At 39.5% G+C, this 21,168-nt stretch overlaps 1 protein-coding gene across 1 annotated transcript in view; it reads right to left on the reverse strand.

Annotated features, from left to right (window-relative positions):
• DYNC2H1 (dynein cytoplasmic 2 heavy chain 1) overlaps nucleotides 1-21,168 on the reverse strand; it is a 191,783-nt gene that overhangs the window by 131,797 nt on the left and 38,818 nt on the right. The window contains exons 23-33 of the mRNA XM_063305843.1: nucleotides 20,464-20,619; nucleotides 19,625-19,739; nucleotides 12,086-12,256; nucleotides 9,581-9,963; nucleotides 9,220-9,352; nucleotides 6,062-6,179; nucleotides 3,938-4,050; nucleotides 3,727-3,846; nucleotides 2,554-2,704; nucleotides 1,426-1,628; nucleotides 169-351 (exon numbers count right to left, since the gene is read on the reverse strand). Coding sequence (XP_063161913.1) covers nucleotides 169-351; nucleotides 1,426-1,628; nucleotides 2,554-2,704; nucleotides 3,727-3,846; nucleotides 3,938-4,050; nucleotides 6,062-6,179; nucleotides 9,220-9,352; nucleotides 9,581-9,963; nucleotides 12,086-12,256; nucleotides 19,625-19,739; nucleotides 20,464-20,619 — 1,846 coding nt within the window. The remainder of the gene's footprint in view (nucleotides 1-168; nucleotides 352-1,425; nucleotides 1,629-2,553; nucleotides 2,705-3,726; nucleotides 3,847-3,937; nucleotides 4,051-6,061; nucleotides 6,180-9,219; nucleotides 9,353-9,580; nucleotides 9,964-12,085; nucleotides 12,257-19,624; nucleotides 19,740-20,463; nucleotides 20,620-21,168) is intronic.

Here is a 21,168-nt window from a genome sequence, read left to right on the forward strand (position 1 = left end):
CTACTTCAGACACATTATGTGAAGACCTAGCTCTCTGGAGAAGGGTCTATTGCTGGGAAGTTGCTAAGAGTCAACAACTTGATGGCACATAATCAATCAATCAATCAACAAGGCATATGAACGGTCTTCATATAACACTTAGAATTGTGTTGATATACTTTACTTCACCTCATCACAGTTAAACACCAAAACTTGTCTTCCAAGTAATCCTCCTAGAGCCTTTACAGATTCTGTCTTGCCAGTTCCAGCTGGGCCATAGGGATTTCCTCCAAGGCCCATCTTCATAGCTTGAGTGAGCGTAAGGTAACACTTGTCAGTTAATGGTGTATAAACAAGCTTTGGTGAATTCCCCTAAAAGTTTAAAACCAATAAAATATGATGAAATTTATGGACTCAACCTAATTGTCCAGATTAACACAAGCAATAAAAGTGAAGTCCAAATTAAGTATTCATGTATTTCAATAATGCTGAAAACCATGCAAATATGCAAACATTTGCAACTTTACTGAATTATCTACAAAAGCATTATGTGGAACATACAGAAAATACGTTATTAAAAGAGACCTTGGAGCCAAATTAAATACAACATGTGTATGTTCATTCAAAAACATTTCCGTCAAAGGTTGCAAGATGGAATAACTTGCAAGCTTGTCTGTCTGTTTAAAACTGCCTGCAGAAATAGTTTGTGCCAGATCAAGAGGAGTATCATACAGGATCATACAATCAGGATCATACAGGAGATGCTTTAACCCTTGGCCTTCATTACAATTGCTCCTTTTTTCCTTAAGCCTACTACTTGCAATGGAAGGAAACCTACTAATGGATGCTCTGTGAGAGGAGGGGATTCCGAACAGAATTGTGAAAGGGGTTAAAGATCAGATGATTACAGTTTTCTTTCAGCAAACAAAAGTTCGTATCTAACCCAGGCCCCAAGTTCTAGGGATTTTTTTTTTCCTATTAAAATTAGCCATGAAAAGATAAACCATATTATTTTTCTACAATCTTCAAAACAACCATGTTATAATACAGGCACAAGTGTGTGAAAGAAGTAAAAAATTAGAACTCTAACAAAAGACAATACCTGATACACAGAGTTCCAAGAGAATCATATGGAATGGAAATGTATTCACTTTTATTAATGCTAAGACTCAAAGAATTATGCTACAAATTCCAAATAATTGAAAACCAGGCAGTTTTTCCCTTTCCTATCACATTTCCTGTTACACCTATAGTATAATTCTACATGTCTACTCAGAAATAAATTCTACAAAGGTGAATGGACTTACTTCAGGCAATTGCCTGTGGGACTGCAGTCTAGTGCTGATTAAAACAATTTGTGTGCTTTTGTACATTTAGTGGAATGTAATATGAGGAAGAGAATGAAATAATAAGAATAAGGCACAATTTGTACTACAATTAGAATACCTGATATTCATAAGTATACTGTAGTTCAGCATCCACCATTTGAATATAACACTTTTTATCCTTAAGATAAAATCTGAGTTGCTTCTTCCAGGCCCAATCATCAGTACTATGGACCTGAGCCTCGTTTAGCTGTTGTACAATATCAATGTTATGAATAACATCCAAAATTAGGGCTTTAAGTTTTAACTCAAGGATTCCAGTTTCTGGGGGAAAAAATTACAATTTAAAATAAGCTTAATTTATATGGGTTTACCCATTATAGCTTTACCATAAGCTTAGATATGAAAAGTAATAAAAGGAACACTGTATAACACCAACAAATGTTGATAGTTATCCAGCAGTAACTCTAATAGTATAAAAGACAACTAGTGCACATAGTTTTCTGAAAATTTAAAATTAAAAGATATTATACAGTGCAGTTTGAAATGTATAATTTGCACAGAGGGGCAGGATAAAAATTGAATAATTAAATAAAAATAAAGATATGAGAAATACTCAATGCAAATTAATTTGAGGCTCAAACAAAACTCCAGGGGTATATTATTTTACCATTTTTCCAGTCATGTGAGATAGAAGATTTCACCCTTTAGTTTGCAAATTATGCTTTACAGCTTCATTTGAAATTGGCTCAGTAAACAAGCCACGGTGAACAAAACTGTGGATTAACATAATATGTGAATTCTCCTATAGTCAAATGGATAAAACCTTAATAAATCGTAATATTTATTTAGTTAGTTAAAGTATTGACAGGCCACCCAACTCAGACAATGTGACTTAGGATGGCATACAAAAAGGAAAGAAAAAAAGAAAGAAAATCAAAACCAACTAATACAAAAAAAACCCCAGTACGTATCATTAAAACCAAGTAGAAATAAATGGCAAACATAACTGAGGTATACTGTAACTCCTAAACATGGGGACTCATTCTGGCCCAAAGGTCCAGGGAAAAGGCCAGGTCTTAACCGCCTTCCTAAATGCCTGCAGGGTCAGGGCCAGCTGTATGTTGGGAAGAAGATCATTCCAAACAGCAAGAGGCTGCGCTCAGTATGCTATTAGGATGATTTAAAAAGTCTGTATCATGCATATGAAATTATTTTAACAAATTATACCTGTTATCTTCTTCCATACCTGCATTGCCTGAGTCTTCTATATTAGTATCTATACTGGTATAATGCTCCAATTTAGCCATCAGTTCTAATTCTATCTGTTGCAAATTACATTCCTTGATTGCATACTCAACATCTTCTGTGAACTGAATTTGTTCAGCCAAACACAGAATCTATTGGGAAAACAATATGCATAAACAAGAACATGTTTTAGCATTTAATAGTATTCCATGATGGCTATTTAAAGAAATCACACTACCTCTTTTAGTTTTAACCAAACAACAAATCCACAATACTCTCCTGCTGAAACTGTAATAGGGTACAGGTCATCAAGCAGCTGATTAAATCATCAATACTATATGAATATAAAAAAAAATGAATGTTTAAAAGTAATGATGATCCAAGAGTTCAGAGCATGGATTAAGCTGCTAATGACTCGTGCCTCTGAGAGAATAGGTTAAGCACAATGAACAAATGGCTACACTATGCTGTACCTTCCAAATGACATACAAATGCAAGATATAGTATATCTACCTCATGATGGTGCTACTTGCACTGCAAGGAACTGGCTAGAGCAAACACAATAGCTTTATCCTGAAACAGAGTAGTCCAGACTGGTAGAACTTGGCTAAGAGCTACTGTAGTCGTTGAGCACTCTACAATATTATTTCATGGATAACTCAGTTTAACTATTGGGATGGTTCCAGACTGAAGCAAAATGATTAAAATCAATGGGACTTCAGTTAGTCAAGTTTAACACAAATCCTATTGATTTCAATGGATATACTCTGATTTACTTTGGATCAAAATTTAATTCAAAGGATTGCATGCAATGCTGTCTGTCAGTCACTAGAACAAGGTTCCAACAGATAAAGGATTATTCTACCCACAACCTTCAGCATATGTCCCAAAGATTCAATGGATGTTGCAGGAATGCAGACAGCTTGAGGGATGGGGATAAGTGCAAAGGAAAGAACATCTGTGTGATGTTGCATGTAATCCAAACTGCAAACAAAATTTATTTCTTTTCAGATCAACTATTCAATAGATATATTCAAATATTTATTTTGGATTCAAATTTAATTCTACTGAATGGTTGAGCTAAAAATTAATAAGCAAATACTACCATATACACAAAATCCCTCTTGCTTGCAAAACTGTAATATTGTTTTTGCATAGAAAGAAACAAGCTTACCTGTGAGGGGAAAAGTGATGGATCAATTGAACCCTGTAATCTTTTCCCAGTGGTTATGCAGTCAACCAATAGTTGTTTTAACGTCTCCTTCATTTCTAAAGACAATTTGTTCAGCCATACCTAGGAAATAAATATATCAAGAAAACCTAATAAACCATGTTAACACACTTAATTTTCACAGGTGGGAAATTGGGGGAGCTTACGTTCTTACCTCAACATCATTGGATAGCAGAATTTTATTTTTGAAAGGTACAGTTTCACCTTCTAAAGATTTCATTGCAATAATGTTTTTATAATCTTCATCAAAGCTTACACTGTGAATTCCTGTTAATTAATGGAATAATATAAAATTGATTAGTTTAATATAGGAATATGTAAAACCTTCTGTGTACAGAACAGCTGGTTTTGGGTGGTCTGCATCTGAACTGTTCTGGATATGGGCTGAAATTAAGTTGTTCTAGGCAGAAGAGGGTTGAGGTGAGGAGGAGAGTGGAAAGAAGCCAAAGACATCAGTTGCAGCAGCTGGAAAGAGAGATTGAAGACACTGAGAAGATCAGGGGTGGGAAGCCTGGTGGGATATTACAATGGGAGCCCGATCCATAAGGGACAGGCATGTAGACCAATTTGTCTATTAGCACCTATTCTTTGAAAATCAACTTCCCTTGGAATAATGCCTAGAGACTGATCTCCTGAACTTCTTTAAAAACAGAATTAAAAGGTTTCTTTTTTCAAGATATTTATGGGTTTTGAAGAATGATGGTTGTAGTATTTGTTACATAATTTATTTGATTATATTGCATTGTGATTTGTATTGTTGTTGTATTGTGCTTCCCTATGAGTACATATTACATAAAAGCACAATTACTGAGTGAGTGATGTACTTGCCCTACTTGTCCTGTAAATCAGGGTTTTGGTTTGACCGAAACAAACAACAATTAAATATTCAAATTTTGTGTCTGTTATCATACAGAGGCTACTCTGAAACAGTTTAGCAGAAGTTCTGCAATGTGATGGTTTATATTAGGGTCAAGACGATACCTATTTTCTGTTTTGTGCACATCCCAAATATAGTTATATCACCTTTTTACACAAGCACAAATGTGGATTATAATATGCTGTTTTAAAAGTGGAAATCCATTTGAAGTCAAATTAAAGCACTATGTTTTGTAATACATTCAAAGGTTTGCATCCAACATAATAGAAGCCAATTTTGCTCACATTACTGTTCTGCCATGTATGTTTCAGATCTGTTATGAATACTCCTGCCATCATCCAGAATGGGTATGGGAAGGGATTGCAGAACATTATCTGCCAATGAAATTGAAGTATTGGCCACAACTCATTATCCATTGGAAATATAATAATAATTACATGTATAAATAAATGAAAACAGCATTTTTTAAAGCTGGACTCATAAAAAATTATTTTAGCTCTGTAAATAGATTTTAATTTACATTTTTCCTATTTCCATTGTACTACTAAAAAAGAATATAAGAACATTTTCGTTACTCTTTCAAGGGAAACCTATTGTAACCAAAATCTTCCATTGTCAGAAACCTATAAAAAATTCACTCCCACCCTCCAGAAGATAAATGCTAGGTTTGAAAAGATTTATCCAGATTATTTCAAAGTCTCTTCTTTAAGTTTTATCTATGTCGAATATTACTAACATTGATTACTAACTAGAGGCTAGTAGAGTACAAATTTCTGTAGGAGAGTGCAGATCTCTCTTGCTAGCAAGTAAATCAGGAAAGGATAGATGTGATCAATAACAATCAATAGTAAGAGTGATATACTCTGTGGGTCTCCTGATGTCTTCTGCAATAGTGTGGGAGGGAAAATTAAGTAAGTAGTTATCCTCTGTGACAACCAGATCATTTTTAAAAAAATATATCAAATCCTCCCACTGGAGTTGGGTGGCCAATAAATTTAAATAAATAAATAAAATATTTCTGTACAAATCTGTATACTTGCATGACTTAAGTGATTCTTTAAAAAGGTGTCACCCTAACCCTTTGCAAAAGTTGCAAAGAATGGAAATGTTAGGAGGAAAAACACTTTGTAAATCTTTGGCATGGGAGAGAAGATTTTATACTGCTGTAAGTAACAGTGAGGGATGGAGAAATTTCTAAAGCTCTTTAGCTTAGCAACAAGTAAGACATTACCACAGGGGAACAGTCTACCTATGGAGGTTGTGGGTCTCAATCTCTGGAGGATTTTGAGGCTGGAGAGTCACCTCTCATGGAGGCTTTCCTGCACTTTGTAGGGGGTTGGACTGGATGATGCTTGTGGTCCATTCCAACTGTACAATTCTATGATTCTTTACCATTCTTACCAGCAAACAGCTTCTTCAGATGAGACTGGATAACTAATGGATTAGTAGACTGACCCAAGATTTCCAGAAGATCATCATCTCCAATGAAATAAAATCTAGGGAATGCAGAACGCTTTTCCTGTTTACAAATAAATAAATTCAGTCTGCTCCTCCAAGACAGTATAGTGATAATTTTGCTACCCTAATGCTATAACTCGTATCTTTCCAAAAATGAAATCAGGAAGAACTGTGAACCGAAACATCCCTAGCTTCACACCAAAAAAGATTAACTGAGTCTCCTTCTATCCCTTGCTTATTCTTCAAAAAAAAAAAAGAACTTTGGAAATGAAAAACAAACACAAAAAATAAGAAAACAATATACAAGTGAAAAAAAACCTAACTTGAAAGCTCCTAGATATTAGGATTGTGCAGCACTTCAGCTTCAGTGTGGGTATGATCTCTAATTTAAAGTATTCTTTAAGAACATTTGTTCTATTAATATTTAGCCAATGCCATTTTCCCCATTTTAAATACCATTAATCTAAAGAAAGATGTTCTTAGAATGTTCTTGTATTTTGCTGTGGTAAATTTAGCAGCTAGCAAGAAAAACTGAATTAAATACTTATGTTGCACCATTTGATATGTCTTAGGGAAACAGACAACAAAGACATGCTAGCATTTCTATTAAAGACTGTTATTGTCAAAATGAATTACTAAAAAGAATACTGCCACTACAAATGGCAATATCTATTAGTTTGATTACAAACCCTCCAACAATCTAGAAGGACTTTGATTAATATAATGATATTTAAGGGGGGTTAGTACCATATATTAATTATTTTTAATCCATTGTTCATAACTTGCTGCAACAGATTTAAAACGAATGTTTTATATACTATAAAGTGTTCCAAGATGATTTAACAAGTTTAAATCCCAAGTCCTGTTTACATACTCTTTAAAGAAGATGTCTTTGATATGAGAGTTTTATATCTTATTAAAGAGGTTCTTCTGATTTTTAAATGATATGGATATATATCATTCAAACATTATTAATATTCTTAAATCCTCATAAACTTAAGGCAATTATATTTGTCTCATTTGAAACCAGTTTGGAACTTATGACCAAATTTTTTATAAAATATATTCAGGAGAAATAGTTTTCTATCAATAAGCTAGTGTCTAATAATAGGAAGTTCTAATCGAAATTTTAATGATTGTTTCAGTATGTGCATACCTGCATGAAGACACACACATTTAAAATTTAGGTCACTGAAGAATGGCAGAGTGTGCATAGGATGGGTTGAAAACTACTCTCCTTTGCAGACTTCAAAGATAATTTAAAATATGGATTTATGAAAAAAAATAATTTATTATCAAGGAAGTATCACATTGCTGTAACAGACTGAGAATCCAGCATTAATTCAACTTATATGTACTGTACCTCTTTCAAAATTACAGGAATGTTTTAAATGAAATTTATACAGTATGATCTCCTAATCTTAGTTTTTTTATAATTATGTAGAAATAACACTTTCTCATGTATGAAAGCAAATAAGTGTTAACAGAAACAGAGGTTTCTGAAGCAGAAATAAAATTATTAACAAGAATATTATCCTAAACAATAGTAAGGTTTAATTTTTTAGGACAGGATTATAATTAACTTTTGCTTAATTGGTGCTAATCCTGTGAAACAATTCCTCTATAATATCAGAATCCACCAAGACTACAGTAATGTGATGGCCAGAAGTGTCTTGAAAGCATTTTTGTGACTCTTCATCAATACTGATTGCTGCACACAATTAATCAAAATTGATTTCTATTTCTGCTATTCTATTAAATTTATTTAATTAAAAGTGTAACCAAATTGTATCTCCATTAGAATTTTGAAGAAAAATTTTAAAAATCTGCAAACAATTTGTTACATTATATGTTGATTTTACATTGAGACGTTGAATATAGTTATTCCTCTTAATGTTCTATGCAAATATTTCTGCAGTTATATTAATCAGGGGAAAATAATATTTTTGTTTAAAAACTGTTTGCATTTGGTCCATCAATAATGATTATTGCTTGTGCTGGTGAACATAACTGATGGGATATTAATGTTTTGTCTAAATCCCATTTCCACTAGAATTTTTAAGAAATTGGAATACCACTCTATCAAATATTTTGGATTTTTCAAAGATAGCAAACTAGGTGGATTTTTAATGTGTTTATACACATATTTTTAAATTGATTTATTTGCATTTTGGGAGTGGGCAAATGCATATTCATTACAGGATATATAATTACTTTTCACATAATTATGTACTTCGATGAAACAGGTGTTGGCTTGTCTCCCAGAGCATAAATCACAACTGAAGTGATTCTGGAATAAAATCTACTGACATCAAAGGTCATACTTATCCACAAAAGCATGGAACAAACAGATACCAAGTTAGATAGGATAGAACACTCAACTATATTTTAACTTTACATGCACAAACTTGCACAGGCCTTGTCCTTATTCATTCTCCCTTCCCTTCTAGAACTGCCATGAGAATATAAGGATCTTTTTCCATTTTTTTAAAGGACTCCCAATGACATCTGTATTCAGGGAAATTCATTTTAATTTAAACTACAGTTAGAAACAAAGCAAAATTAGAAACCATGATATAATCTTAGCTCATCTCAAGAAAGTACAGTTCAAATTAACCAGGATTCCTGAGTTCAGATAAAACAGAGAAACCCTATTTTAACCTTGTCTCCATAAAGTCTTACGTTGTTTCACCAGAGAGAACTACCTGAAAAAAGAGCATGTTCCCAGTAAGCAGTAGGTTGGAATGTATATAATATAGATGTACTATATATACAGATTATAATCTATAGATTATCTATAAATTTATAGATATATAAATACGAGTTTTTCTATTGAAGATTCCAGCCAGCTGTGCCCTCTTTCACTATACCATTTCATTCCTTCCAGTAGAAATCTTCCTTTGTTTTCTAATATTCAACATACTTCAGCAATTGAGATTGCCTAGTGGTAACTGGGCTATTCTTTTCCCCTTTAGAGTTGGTTGTTGTTTTTTCTAGAGGCCTTTCTGTACTGCTGTAAAGTCTGAGGCACTGCAAACTCCCCTTCTATCAGTGTTCATCATCTAAGTTCACTATTAAATGGAGTGATCAGAAATGTTTACCTCCAAGAATTCGTTTAAAGATTTTTGACATCTCTGAAGTTGGTCAAGGAGAGTAATTAAGGCAGTCCTTATTCCTGCTCGAGTATTCAAAGAAATTACACGGTTATCTTGCTTGATATCTGCAAGTATTGATCTTTAAAAGGAAACAACATGGTGTGAAAGTAGGCTGTTATCTGTTCTTTAGTTTAATAATGGACAAATATAAACCCAAAAATAATAACAAACAATTAAAACTATTGATGATGACCCAAAGTATGAAAATACAAGAAATTAATTTAAGTTTTACATGCAATGCATGTGCTTTCTTCTGAGGAATGCATGAGGCAGTTGGATTAAAAGACATAATGTGAAGTTAACTGACCTAAAGTCTTCATCTACTCTGTTGAAGCGTGCTTGCTCTCTAGGCAAAGCTCCACGACCAAAAATGGGTTCCAGATATACCCACTTCCTCTGAATTTGATTTAGATTCTGTAGATATTCATCCAGTTCAGCAAGTTTCCTCTCCCAAACAGAAACTTTATCTTGGAAGCCTTTGTAATATGGAGAGTCTTTTAATGACTGAAGTAGGCAGCGATTGTCACCAACTTGATTGACTATGTCTTTCCAATCCTTAATCAATTTGATCATCCGGCTCTGGCTATCTTCATAATCTGTTAATGTAAAGACAGCTCCAGCTCCCCAAAGCTCAAGCTCACGCAAGGCTTCTCTGATTGTGACTTCACCATGAGCCCTGCTGTTCAAGTCCTGTTACCAAATATAAATTAACATTCTGTTTAAGCGAATGATTTAAATACCAAGAGATAAGTCCAAAGAATGAAGTAATTTCAAACACTGATTTATAAAGCACTGCATTTCCTTTCTAATTAAACATTATATTACTTATATATTACTATACACACAGTATTTGTGATATATTTTCAGGGCTCTGAATAAAATGAGTAACAATAGATAACTTTCCATCAGAACAGTAGGTACAGCTTCCAGGTGATTCCAAAGTCAAAATCTGTTGGCTGACCTGGAGTGGGCCTTTTGACTTTAGAACCAGCCATTCTGCTCTGAATGTGGGTTTCATGTTTCACTACTAGTCAAAAAATCTATTGAGATACCCAAATGGTCCTCATACGGAACTTTTGTTGATTAAAAAAAAAGCTGATCTTATTTCTAGGGAGAAGCTTTGAAACAAACTAAAGGATCTATGCCTATTTATTCTCATGCCTGAAGGCAATGGCAAACCACGTCCGAAATTTTGCCAAGAAAACTGCACTACTTGTCCAGGTAGTCACCAGGAGTCAATACTAACTCAAAAGTACAGAAAAAACAATCGTATAACCATACTAGTTTGAAAAGAGATACACCGCAATAGACAATTTAAATGAGGCAGTTCCCCCTTGGAGGATGGTTAAAAAAGGATATATCCTTGCCCCAAGTCTATATGTGTTTATAACATTCTTTAGGTGATTTGGAACATCATTACTCCAGATGTACATCCAACTACCTTGCAGTACTGTCTCATGTAGATAAAGCATTAATCTTATTCCAATGACTTATTTAGGTTAAGAGAGTGCTGAAAACATTCACTGTGTTCTGCAAACAATCTCTGCAAAATTATATAAAGACTGAGATACTGGCCTTTATGAGAAAGTCTAAGAATCTTTGTGGGCATAAAGCAAGTATCTGCAGATTTTTTAAGCTACAGGTAGACAAACTGCCCACTGTAATTATCTAACTTAAGTCTTTTTCCTTCACAAAAGAAGCTTACTATATTCCTGCATCTAAAACCAAAACACCTCAACTTTTACACCATAAACAATTTTAGTTTCTTATAAGGAGTACTTCAGATTGGGGCAGGTTTAACATACTGTTAAATAAATAAATTTAACCTCTGTCACAATATTAAAAATTAGTCAGTATGAGTTCTTGAGGCAATTGTTTCAAGTGGAACAATATAATGTAGTTTTTTTTTTTCTGAAGTCAAATTTAGCTAGAATAGAAACTTGGAATTTTTACTGTTACCTTTAATTTTTTATTATTAATTTTTGTCTATAGAGGTAGGTTGCTTTCAGCCTAGTTATCTAGTGGGCAAGCTTCTGGTGGCCAAGACACTTAACAATTCTGAGGGATGAAGGCCTCAAAGTGTGTGGGAGAGAAAGAACTGGGACAGGAATTTGGGGGAAGTTCTTTATTTATTAAATGTAATCTGAATATTTTACGGTTCAAATTGTAAGTCTCATCTTTTTTTTTCCCACCTCAAAATAGGAAGAAAATCCAGCATCATTTTTCAGCAACCCAGGTAGTGGATTAGCCCCCTTAGGCCACAGGTTGTCTGCTGACTTGGTGGATGATTTTCATTTCAGTTACTATGATAATGGATCCATAAATGAAATACTAAATCTATATGGGTTTTCCCTGGAGTCTTTGCTGCCTTTGGGTCATATGAGGGCCAGTTTATGCAAAGAATCCCGAGTAGGGAGAAACAGAAGGAAGAAAAACAAAACTCTCACAAAATTATCTTGGATAATTAATCTTCATACACCAACCAGCCAAATTCCTTCACAAGATGACGGTTCCCAATTACAAATGAGCATTTTCAATAGCACAATTTACTATTAAGGATCACTGTCTTCAAGGGCAGGCATATGAACGTTCACTACAAGAGTGTAATGAAATTTCAGTGCCACTCAACAAAAAATTTATCAGGACAACCTGATGAAAATTATTCCTTCTTTATGGAAAAATAACTGATTTAATAACTTTTTTATTTAACTTAATCAATAACTTTGGGACATTCCTTGCTCTAAATGGAAACTAGAAATATGTACAATAATTTCTTCAAATAATTTTCTGCATACTGAAAAATAATTCACACCTTAAGTTCTGCTGCTTTTTCCACAATGATATCTGCCACTTTTAGGAGGTCTCCAAACATCAGAGTCCCTAAACTAGTACCCCTAGGGAGACCAAGAATGCGAAAGAGGTCCAGCCAATGATCTGGTGACAAGTGTTCTCCTTTAACATATTTCAGTATAGGAAGGATCAACTGCAACAAAAAATAGCATGTTAGCAATTTGTTTCCTTTTGTAACAAAGAATGTTTAAGTAGTCCTCACTTAATGACCACAATTGAGACCAGAATTTCAGTTGCTAAGCAAAATGGTCATTAAGCGAATCTGACCCAATTTTATGACCTTTTTCACAGCGGTAATTAAGCAAGTTGCCATAGTCCTTAAGTGAACCAGGTGGTCGTTAAGTGAATCATGCAGTTCCCCATTAACTTTGCTTGCCAGAAGCTGTCCAGGAAGGTTGAAAATGGAGATCACGTGACCACAGGATGCTGCAATGGTCATAAATGCAAACCAGTTGCCAAGTGCCCAAATCGTGACCATGTGACTGCAGGGAAACTGTGACGGTCATAAGTGTGAGCACCAGTTGTCAGTTTTTTCAGCACCATCTTAAGTCTGAACCAACACTAAACAAATGGTCATTAAGTGAAGACTACCTGTATTTCACATTTAAACAATAAAGGATTATGAAAGTATCATAAGTAACAACCATTCGGAACACCTAGTCTTGTAATTACACTCAGTAGTACTGAATTTAAAGGGTATTTTAGATTTACTTTGAAAACAACTAAATGCCGAGTTAAAATCCCATACTTAGTTATCACTGGATCCATAATTCAAATCTCACATTAGAGATAGCCATACATTCATCATTACAGTTTTCTCCTCAGTCCCCATTTAACAATACAGGTAGTCCTCACTTAATGTCTATTTGAAGTTAGGACGGTGCTAAACAAAGGGACTTGCAACTGGTCCTCAAACTTCCAGTCATTGCACTGCTCCTGCAGTCATGTGAACAAACTTTGGGCCTACTCAAGCCCACCCGCGTTTACAACTTCCTTTTAGCTGCCTGCCTACACATTGCTACCAGCTGCCCCTGCTTCCCACCCCTACCTGCCACCGTACCAGGGCCTTCTTTCACAGCAGTGCAACCAGGGCGTCTCACCCCTACCTGCCACCATACCAGGGCCTTCTTTCACAGCAGTGCAACCAGGGCGTCTCACCCCTACCTGCCACCGTACCAGGGCCTTCTTTCACAGCAGTGCAACCAGGGCGTCTCTTGTGCACTGGCCAGGGCCTCCATTCCTGTGCCAGCTAGGGCCTCTGTTCACAAAAGAAGGACCCAAAAGAAGACCCCTTCTAGTCGGGGCCTTCTTTTGCATGCCAGGCGCTTCTTTCCTTCACAAAAGAAAGCCCTGGGCAGTGTCATGAGTAAGGATGGCGAGCAGGGGGCTCCCATCCAGACTGTTAAGCGCATGCATAGCACTGAGGAATTGGGCAGCCATTCAAAGAGACACAGATCGGGACCGCCTTAACCTTTGGGGTTTATATGTCTGGGTTTTTCCCACGCTTCTTCAGTTCGTTAGGATTTCTGTTATGTACAAGCAATAAAACATTAGAGACCAGTTCCTTGTCTCAGTGTGGTTCCTGGCTGTTAGGACAACAATCCTAACAAACTCCTACTCCCATCAAAAGAGGGAGGAACAAGAAATTAAGGAGAGATTTTTAGAAATGTCTGCAGAAAACCAAGAAATGCAGCTCGCCATCCAGCAATTGGCAGCAGCCCTACAACACCAACAACAAGTAGATCTCCAGATCAACACATTACAAGTTGCCATGCTACAGCAGTTACAACAACCAGCTCCGATTAACCCACAACCGGCGCCAGCAGCAGTAGCAGCAGCAGCACCTCCGCCAGTAGTCTTGAGATCCCAGGGCAGTCTACCAGAGACGTTTGGAGGAGAAGCAGGACAGTTGAGAACCTTTCTCACACAGTGCACTATGTTTTTCGACAGCAGACCGGCAGAGTTTCCCACAGACAGAACAGAACCAGAGTCACCTTCATCCTAAGCCTGCTAAAGGGACCAGCAGCCAAATGGGCTATTCCCATGGTGGAGAACAACGACCCAATTCTCAACGACTACCAGAACTTTTTGGCAGGGTTCCAAGCACACTTTGACAACCCGATCAGAGAAGCCACTGCCAGCCAGGAAATTCGGAAGCTCAAGCAAGGTAACAAAAGGGTGGGAATCTACATTGCTGATTTCAAGTTGTTAGCAGGAGATCTAGACTGGAATGAGAGTGCATTAAAAGACCAATTCAAACAGGGGCTGGATGAGGAAATTAAGAATGAATTAGTGCGCCAGGGAACACCAGCTACCCTAGAAGCCTTATATCAGTTGTCGGTGGTCATAGATGCCAGGCTAGAAGAGCTCAGACAGATGCAGCCTGGGAGAAACAGGACCCTCAGAGCGTTTCCAGGATTTCCAGCTCTCTCTGTAGCATCCACTCACTCAGCACCAGAGGAGCCGATGCAGATTGGGGCGAGCAGGAGGCTGAATTCCGAGGCTGAGAGGCAGAGAAGGAGAGAGAGAGCCCTTTGTTTCTACTGCAGAGCCCAGGGGCACATGGTGAGAGCTTGCCCAGCGAGAGGCCAAGCAACTTCAGTAAGACCCCCAGGGCAAGCAGCTGAAACAAGACCCATCTCCACCTCTGCTTCCAACCAGGGAAACTCCATTGGTCTCCCTCCACAGAGCTCAGCAGGGAGACCATCAATCAATTAAGGAGGGCTCATTCCAAGGATTCCAGGCAAGCCTTTTACTACTTACCCATAATAATGCATGTCAGCCCAGAGCACCAGGTCAAGCTAGAGGCCATCGTGGACTCCGGAGCTTCAACCAATTTTATTGATGTGCAGACCATACAAGACTTCAACATCCCGACCAGAGAATTGCCATGTCCCATAGAAGTGGAGACCATTGACGGCCAGCCCCTCAAGGCAGGGCCGATTAGAAGGCTCACAGAACCGGTGCAACTGACAACGGGAGACCACTCTGAGTGGATCCAGCTTTATGTTACTGCATCGCTTAATGTGCCGGTAATCCTAGGCACGCCTTGGCTGAGGATCCACAACCCGTTGCTGAACTGGACTACAGGAGCAATCTCCTTCCCAGCTAAGGAATGCCAGCACCACAAGATTCAAGCCACTATCTGCTCTCCAGCAACCAACGCAGTCACGGAAGCAGGGGGAGTCCAGTTGCCAGCCAAGTATGCAGATTTCGCAGACATTTTCAGCGAACAAGAGGCCACGGCACTACCCCCCCCATAGGGACTGTGATTGCACCATTGAGTTGATACCAGGAGCCAGGATTCCAGCAAGGAAACAATATCCCATGTCTCCCAAGGAACTAGCCACCTTAAAGGATTACTTGGACGCTAATCTCCAAAAAGGGTTCATCCGACCATCTACGTCCCCAGCCTCTGCTCCTACCTTCTTCGTACCAAAGAAGCCTGACCCATTGGCACCTGCAACCCAGGAGACACCCATGAGAGTGGTCCACGATTTCAGTTCCCTCAATAAAATAACAAAAAAAGAATCCTATCCTCTGCCTTTAATCTCGGATCTGCTAGACCGCTTACAGAAGGCACGCATTTTTACCAGGTTGGATCTCAGGAGTGCGTACAATCTGATCCAGATGAAAGAGGGCCACGAATATCTGACTGCCTTCGACACCAGGTTGGTAAATTTGAGTACCTTGTTATGCCCTTTGGCTTGTCTAACGCAGGAGCCATATTTTCCAGATTTATGAATCAAGTTTTCTCTGATTTACTAGATAAGTATCTGGTCATTTATCTAGGTGACATATTAATTTTCTCTGAGGATCATGTAACCCATGTACGTAATGTCTTGCAAAGACTGAGAGAGAACAGGCTGTTTGCCAAGCTAGAGAAGTGTGCCTTTGATTTAACTGAATTACATTTCCTGGGCTATAAAGTATCAACAGAAGGCATATCCATGGATCCTTCTAAGGTCCAGGCAATTCTCTCTTGGCCACCTCCCCGAAATGTTAAAGAGGTACAAAGATATCTAGGATTTTGCAACTTTTATAGGCGGTTTACAAAAAATTACAGTGATAAGGCTAGACCCCTCACACAGCTTTTGAAGAAAGGATCAAAATTCATTTGGGGGGAGAGACAGCAAGCAGCCTTCCAAGAATTTAAGCAACTCTTTGCATCCCAGCCGCTGTTAAGACACCCTAATCCCACAAAGCAATTTATAATGCATTCAGATGCTTCAGATATTGCCATTGGGGCAGTGTTATTGCAATATACAAACAAAACCGAGAGTACATTGCTTCCGTGTGCCTTTTTTTCATGCATGCTCTCACCAGCAGAGAAAAACTATGATGTTTTTAACAAGGAGTTGCTGGCAATTAAAGCAGCATTCCAAGAGTGGAGGCACTGGCTGGAAGGTGCAGCCCTTCCTGTGAAAGTTTGTACTGATCACAAGAATTTACAGCTTCTACAAAACACCAGATCCCTCACCCCACGCCAAATCAGATAGAGCCAGTTTTTCTCCCGTTTCAATTTTATTATTTCTTATGTGCCTGGGGTGCAAAACTGCTTGGCAGATGCCCTGTCTCGATCCTTTCAGGCAACCCCCGCCACTCACCAGGAGGTACAGGCTACTATATTACAACCTCACAACTTTGATCAGTCTATGAGGGGGAGCCAAACAGAGATTTTAGCAGCAGGCAGACAAGCAGAGGACCTATTTACAAGAGTCAGAGCTCAGCAGCAACAGGACCCGTATGCCATGGCCAGGATGGATGACCTCCAGAGGGCCCCGCAAGACACTGCCTCACCATTCAATGTGGAGGCAGGAATCCTCTGGCACAGTGGGCGATTATATATTCCCCCTTCATTGAGGGAAGAAGTACTGAGACTTTGCCATGACCACCAAACGGCAGGCCACGGAGGTGTTTTCAAAACTCTCCATAGAGCTCTGAGAGACTACTGGTGGCCTAAGATGGCTTCAGACATAAAGGGTTACGTTGCTTCTTGTCACACCTGCAGACGAGCCAAGCTTCTCCCAGGGAAGCCCACAGGACTCTTGCAACCCCTACCCACCCCCAGTAGGCCTTGGGATACAATCTCCATGGATTTCATCACTGATTTACCCCCGGTCCAGGGGCTGACTTCCATACTAGTGGTGGTGGACCTTTTCACAAAGATGGCGCATTTTATTCCTTGCAAGGGCCTCCCATCTGCACCAGCCACAGCGCAGTTGTTCATGGACCACGTTTTTAGGTATAGAGGCATGGTGAATCACTTGGTGAGCGACCGAGGCCCACAGTTCACTTCCAGGTTCTGGAGGGCCCTTTTCCAGTCATTAGGGGTCCAGATCCACCTGTCATCAGCGCATCATCCTGCCAGTAATGGGCAAGCCAAGAAAATTAACCAATGGTTACAGCAGTATCTCAGGTGTTACACCACTTATCGGCAAGACAATTGGCCAGCCCTGCTACCCATGGCAGAATTTACATATAATAATTCTGTACAGTCCTCTACCAAGATGTCCCCTTTCCAGGCACTCTACGGGGTTAACCGTCGGGTGTTGCCCACCTCCTCCCAGCAGGGAACTGTTCCAGCCACAGCTGATTTTCTTAAAGAGCACCAAGCCGCATAGGAGTTGTTAAAGGAGCAGCTGAACAGGGCAAAGAGTGCTTACAAGAGGGCTGCAGATACTCACAGACAGGAGGGGCCAGCGATTGTGGTAGGAGACAAAGTGTGGCTCTCTACCAAGTTTTTGAACTCTACCAGACCCTCCAAGAAATTGGACTCTAAGTTTGTGGGCCCTTTCACTGTGGCGCAGCAGATAAATCCAGTGGCTTATCGTTTACAGCTCCCAGCATCCATGAAAGTCCACCCAGTGTTTCACAGAGCCTTGCTAGCCAAAGACCCTCCCCCAAGTGCCTTGCGATCGCAACTGCCCCCCCCCCACCTCCAGTAATTGTGGAGGGGGAGGAGGAATACGAAGTTGAGGACATTCTGGACTCTAGGAGGAGGGGAAGGGGCATCCAATATTTCATACACTGGAAAGGGTACCCTGAGGAAGAGCGCACGTGGGAGAATGCCAGAGATGTACATGCTCCAGCACTGGTTCATCGTTTCCATCAGCTTTTTCCTCATAAACCCAAGCCTCGCAATCTACCCGAGATTCCTCTTTCGGCTGAGCAGGCCGAAGAATCCCAAGCAGAAGAGTTCGTGAGTATGCACATCCCCCCCTCCCCGCCTGAAGCCTTGACTCCAGTTACAGAGGAGGTGGGGGAACCGCAGCCCTCCACCTCGGGCTTACATTTCCCAGGGGGGAGGGGGGATGACTTTTCTAATTATCTAGCTATTTTCCAGCAGCAGCCACCTGGGCCAGAAGCGTTATCAGACCTGGAGAGCAGCACTGATTCGTCCTTGGAGGAGTTTTCCTTTGAAGACTTTCCATCGTTGCCCAGTTCCCATGGGACCTTAGAAGCAGATGGCGAATCTTATCAAGACTCTGGAAGGGAGGGGGCTGAAATGGAATGTGAATCTGGAGGAGAGGGTGATGTCATGAGTAAGGATGGCGAGCAGGGGGCTCCCATCCAGACTGTTAAGCGCATGCGTAGCACTGAGGAATTGGGCAGCCATTCAAAGAGACACAGATCGGGACCGCCTTAACCTTTGGGGTTTATATGTCTGGGTTTTTCCCACGCTTCTTCAGTTTGTTAGGATTCCTGTTATGTACAAGCAATAAAACATTAGAGACCAGTTCCTTGTCTCAGCGTGGTTCCTGGCTGTTAGGACAGGCAGGGAGTGAATGGAGGTCCTGGCCAGCACATGATAAAGGCCCCAGCCGGTGCACCAGAGAAGGCCCCAGCCGCACCCCAGTGTGAAAGAAGGCAGTGCGAAAGAAAGCCCCAGCCAGTACAGTAGTGGTATGTGGTGTGGCAGGCACGGAGGCAGGCAGGCAGCTGGCGGGCAGTGGGTAGGCAGATGGCCAAAAGGGCAGAGATGGGGGGTAGATAGGTGTATGGGGGGAGTTGAAGTGGAGGCAGTCCCTTACCTTTTTCCAAGAATGGCTTGGATCCAGGTGGGTCCTCGCCTAACAACCGCATGGGATTCACTCAACGACAGCAATTGGGATTGCTGGAACTGCTGTCACTAAGTGGAGCAGTTCTGTGATGTTTCGTTTAACAACAGCATCACTTAAGAGACAGAGTTGCCAACCCCAATCAGGGTCATTAAGTGAGGACTACCTACTTGGGAAATCATAGTATCAGACCATTTTACAGAGTGATTCCAACAATTAGTGAAGTGACAATCTGAAACGCTTTGAACATTTTAAAAGGTTATATACTAAAACTAATTGCTGTAATCAAATGCAAAACCTGGAAGGGTCTTCAAAAAATATATAACTTAATGAATGAAATACTGTATACTCTACAAAGATGGCTGTGTCAAAACATTCAAAATATTCCAAACATTCCAATATTTCTCATTTGTCTTATTTCTCTCACACTATCACTTTACCTTGTATTTATCCACCTCTTTTTGCAACTTCACAGTCATTATTGTGTGTTCTTCAACCTTTCTCAGTTTTTCATGCCAGTTCAACAAGAATTCTTCAAATAGGTAGGTCTTACTCCTGTACAGAATATATATTAAAAGAAGTTCATTGTGGGTCAACCAATATTATAATTAAGAACTATGTACAGGTAGTCCTCAGGTTATTAGCACCGAGACTGCCATCGCTAAGCGATGTGGTTGTAAAGTGCAATGTCACGTGACTGTATCGCTTAATGACAACAATCCTGGCAGTCCCAGTTGTTGTCGTAACCCTAAATCGCAAGGCTCGTTAAGTGGGAAGCAGTGGGAGTCCCAGGTAAGGAAAATGAAGGTATCATGGGGGGGGCTGCTGCAGGGGGATGGGGGAGGCCCAGAGCAGGTTGCGTGCGAGTTGGGGGAGGCTGGGGGAGGGGGTGATGCAGCACTGGAAGGCGAGGGATTGGATGGCACAGAGCTGCACGAACATAGGGAGGCTGGAGGAATGGATGATGCAGTGCCACACAAGCGCAGGGAGCCCAGGGGGACTTACCAGAGCAATTTGCGATCTTCCCTGCCGACTTCCCCTTTGACTTCACTGGTAGGTAGGAAGCCAGCAGCGAAGGTCGCAAATGGCGATCACAGGACCACAGGGTGCTGCAACAGCCGTAAGTGTGAGCCGATTGCCAAGTACCTGAAATGCGATCACGTGACTGCAGGGGTGGTGCAATGGCCATTAAGTACCACTTCTTCAGCACCGTTGCAACTTCGAACAGTCACTGAGTGAGTAGTCAGTAAGCAAGGACTACCAGTAATCTTAAATGTACCTAAATGTAATCCAATCTTCGTTGGCTTTTTCTTGAAAACCTCCATAAAACTGTTCATATAATGACCAAACCTCAGCACAGCATTCAAGGTCTCTGCGGACTTCGTTGGCTAAAGAGAAATCAGGCTCTTCTAATTCGAAGTGGCAGCAGTCATTACTAAAGGAAAAGAACACAGCAATGTCACACTGTATGCCAGCTAGAAGTTTAGAGGGAGCTCCCTATCCAGGCATACAAACTGAATGAAATAAAATAAATAAAGTAAATATTGATATAGATCGATCAGCAACATCCTGTAATCAGAAAATGTATCTTCCACATATGAACATGTTCTTTTCTTCTCCTTCTACTTTCTTTCAATAGATACATTAATAGATGCGTTAACACAGTTACTGGAGAACAACCATGGAATATCTCAGGAAAATAGAAAAGCTAGAAACTAAAAGTAAGAACATTTGTAAAATAATGTAATATGCTACCCTGTTTTAAAACAGTATTTCCAATGCTGAATCTTCTACCTATAGGTCAACAGAATGAAAAAGTGTATTTTTCACAGCTGATTCTTTGTATATGTCTTGCATGGTACAAAACAATAAAAAACCACTACAATTGCATCCAACCTTTTAGTAAGCTCTGATTATTTTACAAATTTGATTGTTTCTTTACCAAGCTAGATGATAGAATATATTTGACTTTGGCTGATCTTAA

The sequence above is a fragment of the Candoia aspera genome, chromosome 5, assembly GCF_035149785.1.
Source record: "Candoia aspera isolate rCanAsp1 chromosome 5, rCanAsp1.hap2, whole genome shotgun sequence".
Classification (NCBI taxonomy): Eukaryota; Metazoa; Chordata; class Lepidosauria; order Squamata; family Boidae; genus Candoia; species Candoia aspera.